The sequence below is a fragment of the Sinohyriopsis cumingii genome, chromosome 9 (assembly GCF_028554795.1).
Source record: "Sinohyriopsis cumingii isolate HCF-2022 chromosome 9, ASM2855479v2, whole genome shotgun sequence".
NCBI classification, from domain to species: Eukaryota; Metazoa; Mollusca; class Bivalvia; order Unionida; family Unionidae; genus Sinohyriopsis; species Sinohyriopsis cumingii.
In genome coordinates, this window is record NC_142969.1 from 7,959,202 (window position 1) to 7,972,016 (window position 12,815).

The 12,815-nt window shown below is 32.5% G+C and overlaps 1 protein-coding gene across 3 annotated transcripts in view; it reads left to right on the forward strand.

The window, feature by feature from the left end:
- Positions 1–11,885, forward strand: part of LOC149791236 (uncharacterized) — a 52,054-nt gene extending 40,169 nt beyond the window's left edge. For 2 of the 3 annotated variants that reach the window (XM_089969722.1, XM_089969721.1), the window contains 6 exons: positions 1,119–1,247; positions 1,855–2,043; positions 2,461–2,583; positions 3,971–4,102; positions 9,663–9,747; positions 10,541–11,885. In XM_089969722.1, coding sequence (XP_089825848.1) covers positions 1,119–1,247; positions 1,855–2,043; positions 2,461–2,583; positions 3,971–4,102; positions 9,663–9,747; positions 10,541–11,060 — 1,178 coding nt within the window. In that variant the 3' untranslated portion in view covers positions 11,061–11,885. The remainder of the gene's footprint in view (positions 1–1,118; positions 1,248–1,854; positions 2,044–2,460; positions 2,584–3,970; positions 4,103–9,662; positions 9,748–10,540) is intronic. The other variant, XM_089969723.1, reaches the window with a different exon arrangement.
- Positions 11,886–12,815: the final 930 nt, after the last annotated feature.

Consider the following 12,815-nt stretch of genomic DNA (forward strand, 5'->3'; position numbering starts at 1 on the left):
ATATATATATGTGTATATGTATATATGTATATATGTATATATGTATATATATATATGTATATATGTATATATATATGTATATATGTATATATGTATATATGTATATATGTGTATATATATATATGTATATATGTATATATATATGTATATATGTATATATATATGTATATATGTATATATATATGTATATATGTATATATATATGTATATATGTATATATATATGTATATATGTATATATATATGTATATATGTATATATATATGTATATATGTATATATATATGTATATATATATATATATATATATATATATATATATATATATATATATATATATATATATATATATATATATACGTCTCAACCACAGACCAATGAGCAGCGATAAAGGATGAAAGCTTGTTGTCTTCACTTTTGTCTTGTTACGTTTTGTAAGAGCCTAAACGAGTAATAAAAACCACTAAACTACATATGATGAACGCCAAGCGAGCCAAGTGCTAGTACCATTTTTATAACTCCTTGTTTGACTTGGCCGGTTTTCGAGCACGCGACCTCCCGCACCCTAAGCGGAGGCTCTAACAACTAGAAACCATATCTAACGATAACTAAATAAAATTGTTTGTGTCTGTTTGAGTGTGCCTGTGTTTGTGTATGAATGTCTGTGTGAAAGAGAGAGATATGGAAAGAGATGTATATATGAATGCTAATTGTTGTTGTTGTGGCGTTTAACGCCATTTTTCAGCGCACAATAGGTTATACATGGCGAGCAGTATTAATGGTGGAAAAAGAACCCTGGAAAACCGGATAGAACCACCGACCCATGAGAAGCTACTAGCAAGCTTTCTCGCAAACCAACGTTGGCCGAATTCAATACTCGAACCCACGCAGACAAAGGTGAGATGGCAGTGATCTAGTACACTCATACATAGTTGTAGTTTTCTTAACTTAATGGGGTGTATTTAAATTGTTTTTTTCCATTCTGCTAAATATCTGAACTAAATTTATGTATCTTGGTAGCACACTGCTATCGATAACAATACTAAATGTACATGTGAAATAATAAAACTGACAATACTACTACTAATAATATCGATGATATTTATCCATATATTTGTAGTTTCCTTATCATCAAGTGATATCAAAGGCACTGGCAGTGGCTGCTTGATAGTTAAAAATGACAAAGAATATCAAATGTCTGCAGTGAACTGCATACAAAGCTATAAACATCTATGCCAAGCTCAAACTGGTAAGTTTCCCGCATAATGAAGTTACATACGAGTTAATTTGCGATGGTAGTAGAGAAGATACATTTTTATCTTGATGTCGTCTCTTTCATCTAGTGTTTCACACGTTATTGTGCGGCGTCAATTGTATTCATGGAGTATAATTAACAAAAATCAATGTATGCAAGTTTGTTGTTCCTAATAATCTTTTTTGACGATGATAGTACATACTTTTTCAGATTTTAAACAATTTTGTTTTAATAATGATCACACTATATTGTTCGTTTTGACAAAATCTGCTGTAGATTTTCAAACTTGCATTGCGCCTTGGAGCCAAAACTATCACACTATTTAAAATATCAGGAGAAAAAATATTGAGTGAATGACGACTACTGATTTGAAAATCCTGAAATTAGACTAAACAGTATCAATATTTATTTTATATACGATCAAAACCATGCATCAGGAAAAAATATGCTACATCAATTATATCACAATTGGTGGATATTGGTGAGACAGAGAATTGTATCTATCAGACTAATGAAGCATCCTCAATATACATGACTTTATGTTATGGAACCCGCAATCTTCCTTCCACTCAACGCATTGCCTTCAAATTTCAAAGTGTAGGTCAAACTCTTCATCTTGAGGAGAGTAAAGAGAAAAAGCAATGGGTTCATTCAATCAAAGATTGTGCAGAGACAGGCAAGAGACCTACAACTTTTATTGGAGACGCAACACAGTTTATATTTCCAAACATTTCTGGACCGTGGTGGACTAGTGTTGTACGAGATCTCGTCATTCGGAATTGCTCAGAGTGTGGGTATACACTTTCTCTCATTATATGACAAGAATAGTAATCTTACATTAACATATATAAAACAACAACTTGTAATTATGATATAATATCACATCTGATAAATTATAAAGAATGTATTCGCCAAATGATAAGAAGAACGACTTAAGCATTATTTAGTATTTTACTTATGTACTGAAGTAATTAGAGTTTCAATGAGGTGCATTATGGCAATTGCCTTGCCCAATGTAATGGCGTACTTTGGCAGAGGATGAAATATTACAGATACTTATTTCAGAATATAAAGTTATCTTCGGTTAAAGATATTGGATTCATTACATAAAAGTAAAGCAATTCGTTATATGGACATGTTCAACATTTTTTTAGATCATAAGGAAACTTATACAAACTTGGGATGAACATACATTTTTGTTGTTTAGGTAGGACAAAAATAGGAACACTTTTATATGAAGGCTTCTTGAAAAAGAGTAATGATGGAATAAAACTGGAATTTATCGATTCAGCGAGGAAGTCAATGAAGAAAACCGTAGCGTGTATGTCTGGTAAGTACACATGGAAACCTGAATCAGTCACGTTTCGTTAGAGAGATGAAAATAGAATACCTATATGACGCTACTTAATGAACTCACTTTCGACAAAGTAAAATGACAAAGGTTTTTGCTATGCGAATTCGTATTGTGTGTCTCTACGAAGAAGAACAACAACAACAATAAGACGAAGAAGAACCCTGGGAAAGGTTGTTTAACCTATTTTATCACAAGTGCACGGTTTACACGACTTTCGTGGTCTACGAGGGATTTGTGCTGTCTTTACAGTTTCTATTTACTGAGACCGAAAACAATTAAATCAAGCATTGTTTATACTTATGCTCAGATGGAAACATCTAGCTTAATATATTTTCAGTCAAAAGTGGATAATGTGCAGCGGACATGACCGTTACCTACTATTATGCGTGAATAATGCATGCTGGGTGACACTAAAATGCAAGTGATACAAAATTCCCTATCTAGTTCAATTACTAACATCAATTATTTATGTAACGTGTATTTGCTGAATGTGAAAGAAATGTTCATTTATGGTACATATTTTCTAAATCTTGTTGCTGATATATTTCATAATTAACAGAAACTGTAACACGATCCTATTATTCAAGAAAGCCTTAGAGTTTACTACGCACCCGACCAATGAGAACTTTCTTTTCACCCGACCACTGAGAACGTCCTTTTCAATTATAAATAGATACGGGGCATAACATATCTTGTCCAGCTGTAGTTTATATTGTCTCTAGTGAATAGCTATCGTGCATATGTGAATAATGCACGGCACATGCACAACGCTATAATGTTCTCTGAAATGAATAATAAAACTTGTAATGAAAGATATATGTTAACCATTTGGCGTGACAACAGTTTATATAGACCCTTACTAGACATGCAATGATGATAGATAGCAATGAATTATTTTGTTTATTTACAGCAGCAAACCGCCCTAGATAAATGCATAACATGCGCTAACAACTAGCATGTTTAGTAATACTCACTGTATGCAATATGCCGTTGATTATCAAACCATTTCCCTTTCTCAGGCAGACATGCGTTCCGTATATGTCATAATTTCAATCTTTACACGAGGTCAATTCAAGCATTTGCAAATATAAATTAGAACTTATTCAAATCTGACTAATTTACACACTGCTGAGATATATAAGGTTCACACTCCCCAGAAAAGCGCTGGTTTATCTCTAACTCTTACATTCTATAACGACATACAACCTGCATCTACAAAATCCTGCATACAACATACTACGCTTGCAATATTTGAAACCATATCGTCCATAATGCAAATTTCTCGCAGAATGTATTCACTTGATTCATACAATTCAGTTGCATCACATGCAAACAAATTAGTTTTGAATTTGATCTGCCACAGGGGAGACTATGGAGAACTGTACATCAAAGATGAAGGATCGGGCAGAAGAAATGATTTCATCAGGGCCAGCAAAAACTATGTGGACACCTACAACACCTCAGCCAACAATTACATCATTTGTATCCGGATCAGGTAATAATATATATATATATATATATATATATATATATATATATATATATATATATATATATATATATATATATATATATATATATATATATATATATATTCATTAATTCATTCTTATACGATGGTATTATTCGGGTTCGAATCCCACTTTTGTATATGCCTGATCATACTGAAGTGGTATGTCCTTGGAGAAGGATTATTTCTGCAGTTTGCTTTGTGAAGATGTAATTACTACGTGTTCAAACCCCGTAATGAACATCGAAGCAAGCAAATCACATATCAACATCGTTTAAAACAGCTCAACCTGGTGCTCAGCCATGTTAAAACATATAATAAGTCGCCGCTGCAGAGTAAAGATATCATCCCATATTAGCACACGAGGAATGTAACTGCTTTACTCGTTGGATCCTAGCTGGAACCATCCCATCATCTGATGAAACGTTTGGCCCGAGGTGGATGGATACATATTGTCTTCTTAATCCGATGATAGGGTGAATGCGTCAAAGGTGATGGTGATTCATAAATTAAACATTATTAGTATTATTAATAGTATTATTAGTATAAACCACACGACTGATAATGAAAAAATGCATTCCAAACCATTAAGGTCATTGCATATTGCTATATAAAAAATAATATATTTTGTATATGCACCTGAATGTATCAAAAGCGACACATCGATATTCTTCAGAAAGTATTAGGAAACATTATACGAGAAAATTTAGATATCCGACGACATGCTCAGGTGTATTTGTATAGTCAAGATACAAAAGGGGGACATTTTACGCTTTCATAGAAAGAATGCGAAACATAAAACGGACGAAAGGTTTGCAATATAAACTTTTGAAGCGAAGTTAACAAAACACGTTACAAAACAACAATTCCGGTATGAAAATTGGGAGAATGCAAAAATCTTAATGTATTTAATTGGAACTCAATTTACCTCAGTACACTTCATGCAATACTAAATAATGCATAATTCGTTCTTCTTAACATGTGGATAAAATATTGTCTCTAATTTATCAGTTGACAGATAATTACGTATTTATGAATACACACACTCAGCATCTATTCATTTTAGTGTTTATGGACTTCAGCAACATTCTTCAGCTATTGGGTAGTTTTCAAAACTTTTCATTTTACAGACATATTGTTCTCCAAGCACATTTACAATAGTTGCAACAGATTTATTAGGCTGCATGTGTACGGACATTTTAACAAGGGAAGTCGTTGGTTTTTAATTTAATTTCGGGCTATTACATATATATATATATAATTTTAGTATAGGAATATATACAGTTTGATAGGAATGTTTGCCCATCAACATTGTGCAAGTCACATTATTTGTATTTCAGGGTTAAGAACGCATCCACACAATGGCATTGATATCTAGTGGCAAGTTAAAGTTAACTATGCCATATATTGGTATAACGACAACAGTATTTTGCTTGTATGTGTTTTCGATTTTGAGCCAAATTCTTTCAGAAGATGTTAAATATAGTCCATGTTTTTGTATGTCAGGTATCATATTATATAGACAATGTATCTTTAGTACCCCTGCAACAAAACATTATTTAGGGTTCACTAAATTATGTGTGTTTTAGAAGGCAATAAGGGTAAAAGTACTCTGTAATAATAATAATAATAATAACGATGTTGACGTAGTACAGTGTATAATCTTTAGAAGCTCTAAGCACTTGACGATATTAGATGACACATAAAAGCAAACAAACACCATGAAATTACAAAATAAAAACATGCTCACAATGAATAAAGATATACGCATTACTAAGTCCTTAAGTCTGTTCTTGTAGTGTGATAATTGAGTTTTAAAAGCGCTCTTAAATCAAAGCAGTTTCCTAGCATGTAAGATATATGTGCCTTGGTTATCAAAAGAATCTTACCAGTAACTATTCATTTTAACATTGGGAACAAATATAATGTGGGTATCGAGAGAAAGCGTATGTTTCAAGATGTAGGGCACGCATAGCTGCGGTCAGCTATATATATTGGACTGGATCTAGTCAACAAAATCTAGCACAGTTTGTGTCCTATTGACTAAGTAGGACTTGACCCATAGTAAGGCTATGAAAGTGATTATAAAATACATGACTAAGAAGTAATATATCGTTATCTAATGTGTCAGATGCAGCAAAATCAATGAAGTAAAAATAATATCATTAACTATTCTCAGAAAGGTAAATTTAGCAATGTGCGATGGTGATATGCTGAGGTTCTATTGCTAATAATACTAATTGAACTCAGTGAGATGCAAGCTGGCATACAACAACATTTTTCTACGATTCTTAACATGAAAGAGAGGTAAGAACCTGATGGGCAGTTCTTTAAATCGTTTCTTCAGCAGTTGTTTAACAAATTGCAGTTATCAAAAAGGACGGACTTTACACAGATGATAATACAACATATTATATTATGAATATAATATTTATCTGACAATATAAAACAGCATATCATACTAAAGGAAATTATCTAATTGTTAGTATTGTCGGTGAGTAAGGGCGGATATAAACCGTTTGTCCATTACTTTTAACGGTAATAAGTAGGTTTGATGTGAATCGGAAAATCTTTGTTAATATAGGTTACTATAATATATTTGGTCTGCGAATAAACATATAATTTAGGTTAAATACGCTTTTCAGATCATTCGTTAGCAGTTATATTGGACAAAATGAAAAATAATTATTACGTGAATGATTATGTAAAAAATTCCACGTCAGGAAATACCTAACCATGATCATTTTTAATCCTTATAATTCCAATTTACTTCCGTTCTGTTATCCGATCTGCAGATTTCATAAGTAAGCCATTAACTTTCATCCAAATCGAAGTTTTGATATATTAGTCTCTTAAATGTAAGAGAATACATACCCCGATATTTGCTAGGCAAGAGTTGTCGATTATTTATACGGTAATATACGATAGATTATGATAGTTTGTCATGCCAGTGATATATTGTTATGATCATTATTTTCATATATATAATAATGGCTGGGACTACATCAACCGAGCTGTTCTTTTTTCTAAAACTAAGCTAGCATATGGCATGTGTTTTTTTCTTTTTTTTTTTTAGCATTCGATGTTGTTACTTTCTATTCATTCCTATCTTTCAAAAGCAAAGTAGTGTCTAAATTGTGTGAAATAACATATGACCCTGACTTTAATAACAGCTGATTGAACATGGTGTCAAAGCGAAATGCAGTATCTTCTGAAGATTGGATTGTAAAGCCTCCCACATGCCTTCTTCGGCAAAGTGGGCGAGGGTTGGAGCGCATGGACGTCTTTGGAATTATACTGTGCGAACTTCTATAGCTTGATTTTAATTTTTGGTTTTTTAATTTTGATCGGAAAAATCAGGAGTGGGTAGGTGCCTGTTGTTGTTAATTTTAGTGTGTAAAACATTGATAAAAGTACAACTTCTCATCAAATGATCTGGAAACTATGACCAAACATAGTCCGCAGAATCTATCGATATGTAAAAATCCAGATCGATATCACGTAACAAATAGCATTCAATCAAATTGTAGAAAACGTATTCAATTAAACAAATTGGAATAATTTTTTTTCTCTCGCTTGATAATTATTATCTTACCTGGCATCAATATCACCACACTATACTTATTTATAGTTTCAGGCTTTTGTTATAAATTTAACAATCTCACATTCGGAACATATTGCATATTGCACATATAATCAGTATTAAATGGAATAATTTGTGATAGCCCCTCACAAGACTCTCATGGATGATCTATAACTTAATACAATCAGTGAAATACTTGTGATATTACAAAGTAAGGCTGTAATTATTATCCGTTGACACATTCCTCAAAAGAACAAAAGCGATCAGGTGGACAAAAATGTTGTATTGAAAATCAAATTTACTTGCATATAGAGAACCATTATTACACCAGGGAAATTGTGTTAGACGGCTATAACAAGAACTTCTTGTCAAAGTAGAAAACGTAGATATGTATGCATATTGTTTAATTTACTGCTTAAACTCTTCACTTAAACAGTTCTCTTAAACTGTTCACGTAAACTGTTCACTTAAACTCTTAAACTCCACACCACGATCTTCTTCTTTTAAGTAGTAATCGAAATGAACTGCTTGGACGGCTATTACTACTAATATTAACAACAATCTTAATGTACATTACATATACATATCGACTCTGTACATGACTTTCTTAAATGTACTACATAATTGCCAAAAATGATTATATCGATTTTGATTACATTTACCCTACTTCACAATGTGGTGGATTTGATGTGTCAAATTCCATCACTGTCTAACTTCTGGAGCATGGCACATCTGCTCTTCAACGTAATTATCATGGTTGCTGCAGTTTACAAAGGAAACCAATGCAGGTTGGATGAATGGAGACATAAGCGAAATTGAACAATGACTATACAAATACATGTATGTTCTATACTCATTGCTTATAAAATATGTGAGAAAGATTATTCTATGAAATAAATAATCACTTATTAGTAAAACCGTATTAAATACTGTATAGATGTTATATCGTTCTCTTTTCCTCTAGCTGACATACTTCAAAGTTACTAGCTTCCCGTGACGATTTTTCTAGTAATTTTGAAATATTAGCATAGCAATTTTGAAAGCTAACTCGCTACTGCCAGGCATCCCACACTGAAGAGACGAACTGGCACGTGTATGCTTCTATACTGAGAGATATACCATCTTAACAATTTTGCAAACTTTCAGTTGCATATCGTTTATATATTATAGACTTATATCCTGAATAAGCTACAATGAAATCTAACAAAACTGGGTTAGGTGTTTCTCTTTACAGAAAGGTTAAAAATATATGTACCGCATCGGTGCTGTAAAGTGGTTAGAACGTCCGCATCGGATGCGGGAGGGCGTGGGTTTGAATCACGGCCGAATCATACGATTGGCTCTCTGCATTACGAGTTTAGTATTAAGACTAGTCGTCCTCGTGTCAGGATAATGTGACCGGGTGGGAGATAATACTATACCTCTGCGTTATGATACCCGAGTGCTTGACATCAAAATAGCATGCCATAATGCAGACATCGTAACGATATGACTTAAATTATCGAAGCTACATTAATAAAACATAATATCTATCTCTGTCTCTCTCTCTCTCTCTCTCTCTCTCTCTCTCTCTCACACACACATACGCACACACTATTTCATGGCAGAAAATAACATAACATATATATCAACTGTGTGCGATAAGATGGACTGATTCTCCGATAGTAAAACGTACTGAGTTGCTGATATTTAACGGTTTTAAATACTCTTCTCTTGCAGATTAATTCATCTAATATGATGGCATATTTTCAGAATAGTATTACAATTCGTTTATGTAAATCATATAAATAAGCTATACAATTTTGAGACGGACAGTCAGATGGTATTTATCAAGAGCTGTTACTTATTTGATTATTAGTTGATGTAGGCTAGGATTATGATGTAACGTGTGAATAGTAAGTGGAGCGGTGTGTACCATATACTGGCTGTAAACTAATACTTTATTACTTCTTTGTTCTCTAGTATCAACATTTGTACTGCCTGTAGGATTGGCTGCACTGGCATCGATTTCAGTGGTTACTGCTCTGATTATTGTGTGTTGCAGAAGGTAACAATATACATACTTACATTGACTTAACGAATACGATAGATTCAAAATAGAAATTGTATTTGCTTATACCGATGGTGATTCTTTCATCAGATAAGGAAACATAGTTCTGAAATACTCCATATCGACACAAAATCTTTCCGACAAAAAGGTTTACAATGCCTGTGTATTTGCCGAATTGTAATAAAACTGTTACTGCAGGATCCTATATATAAGCTGCTTTTACCCAATTTTGATGAATGGGTCAGCTTCAAGTAGATATCGAACACATTGTACAAAAGAGTATAATTTTCGCATGCAAACTGTACTGTGAACATATAATACTCAAGTAGACGAAAGTCATTAACCTTGAGGAAGGGAGTAGTATATACCAACACAATTACTACACTGCCAGACAGGAGGTTTTGAATATCGCTGAATGATACAGTTGCAGTCATCAACGGGTTTACAACGTACTAGTGCAGTCCTAGTGTCGTTATATTAAAATAATTAATGCATTTTCACGGTTCATGAAACAGGTAGTTAGCCACAAGCCGAAGTTTCACAATCGTATTAAAAATGACACAATGAAAGGAGATAACACATACATTCCATATTTATTTCGACAGCAGTGTATTATAAAACACACAACAGATATAATAATTACATTTTCCTTTAATCAAAGGTTTTTAATAAATACATGTTAATGAACACCTTTAAAGACATTAAAACTATTAATTGAATCAACACATACATAGTTTATTTTAGTTTTAATAGGCCTACTAATCAGATAGGTTATAATTCCTATTTTCAGGCGTAAAGAGAAGGCAACTATCCATGTGGAAGCCCCAAATCAGACGACTAGTGAAGCTGTCCCACATAACGCAGAAAGCCGTCAAACGTACTATGAACATGATAAAGAAACACTAAATCAACACAAAGAAAGCGATCAAGGTCATAATTCTTCTGAGCACGACACTGTTAAAGAAAATAATGCACCTTTTTCTGCTGTGACGGGGAACCGGTATGATGCAGCCAATTTCAACAGTGGAGATGGAACATATGAGTTTGCATTTTCACAAAACAATCAGAGACAAGCAGTCCAAGCGAATTGTTATGACCATGTGAGGCTAAAGAAAACTAATGATGGAATGTATGACCATCTCGATCTTCAATACCAAAGAAATATAGTGCATGAGATAGACACATATGACCAAGAGAATGCGCAGGCTTTAGACAATGCGTATTATGACACCTTCCAAGAGAATTTCGAGATGCATCATCAATTCGAGGAAAATGTATATGATGCGACAAATTTCTACCCGACAAAGTAGCTAGTAAAGAGACCATCAAAGTGGCTAGTCTCATTGTGGATAACACAAAGTTTAAAGAATCCAAAACTCACTTTGATCGCAGATCAAATTAATTATTATTGCTGATACACCAACTGATTCAGAAAGGCAGCCGAATAATAAATGGTATTACGAAATGAGAATATACAGGACTAAACCAAAGGGGAAAAATAAATATTATGCAAAACAAAATAGCACTACGATAATAAATTATCATTTTGGATGACACATTTTAATCACAAAATGTTTACATACTCCAAGTAAGAATATCAAATGGAATAATTCTCGCAAAATAAATATACACTTGTTTAATCGAATATATATGGTTAAAACGGTTATATTTGTTTCTAAAATGCTTCCGATAATCCCCTACAATGTTTCTATCTCAGGAAACTTCGTCTTCGGTTATGGGTATATTTGTGAAGAAAGACATCTTATCTTTCAATAGGTATGCGTTTCTAGATCATATTTGTTGGCGTGTCGATACCGTTTATTGCAAATGTTAGCAACAAACCTACACTAGGCAAAGTAAATAATACAAAGTGATCAGATAGGTAAGACAGGCTCGGCAAGCTTCCCCAAGCGTTTTTTTTTATTGTTACTTTTCACTTATTCAAGGACATAATTACCAATATTTGTTCAAGCTTTTACCTCGTCTTAAAGACGTGATCACATCCTAGTGGGTCACTACTAAATGTTGCATATGAATCTAAACATTTTAACATGTTTTATATAGATAGAGAAATGAATCCGATAAATACAAACACACACATACAAACACATCTATATATCTATCTACATATATATATATATATATATATATATATATATATATATATATATATATATATATATATATCCATCTATCTCTCTCTATATATATATATCCATCTATCTCTCTCTCTCTCTCTCTCTCTCTCTCTCTATATATATATATATATATATATATATATATATATATATATATATATATATATATATATAATTGCAGTACCTATATTGTGTTGCTAATTAAGTTTCTTTATACAGCTTATTTATATATTCACATAACTATATATATATAATTGCAGTACCTATATTGTGTTGCTAATTAAGTTTCTTTATACAGCTTATTTATATATTCACATAACGAAACATTTTCCCTGACTTGTTTTATTTTGAATTTAGTAGGTCAAGCAATGAACACTGTTCGAGGTGCTCAATAGCTTAATCATCTTCAGTAATCATTCAGATTTAATGAAATTGTGCAATCTGTGGCATATAACACATCACAATTTCTATGTTTAAGGTATGCCTTAAAGTTTATGCAATTATATTTCTTTTTAACGTGGATTTGGCTTGAAGTTGCATATAATCGATTTGTATCATTTATTCATTGTTAGCGAATCTATTCTATTTATTTTTTAAACCTTTTGTTATATTCTTGTGACGATTCATAAGTGTAACTATCAGGTTCGTGACAATTCCGTTTTATTTCTTTTGTCCTTGACATTTGGAGATTTGAATACATTTTTACGAATTAATTTTGAAATCATGTTTCCATATTTAAAGCAATTATGAAATATGACATGCGCTGTTGCCCTGCTCTAGAGTTTGACATTGAAAATGCCATTGAGGCTTATTATTGAAAATCCGTCAAGAAGATATATGAAACTGAATTGAAGTAAGTCGGTCACGTTTTGTTTTTCTTCTTTCATTTTTATGTTTCTTAACGAGAAAAATCATAATTGACTAGCT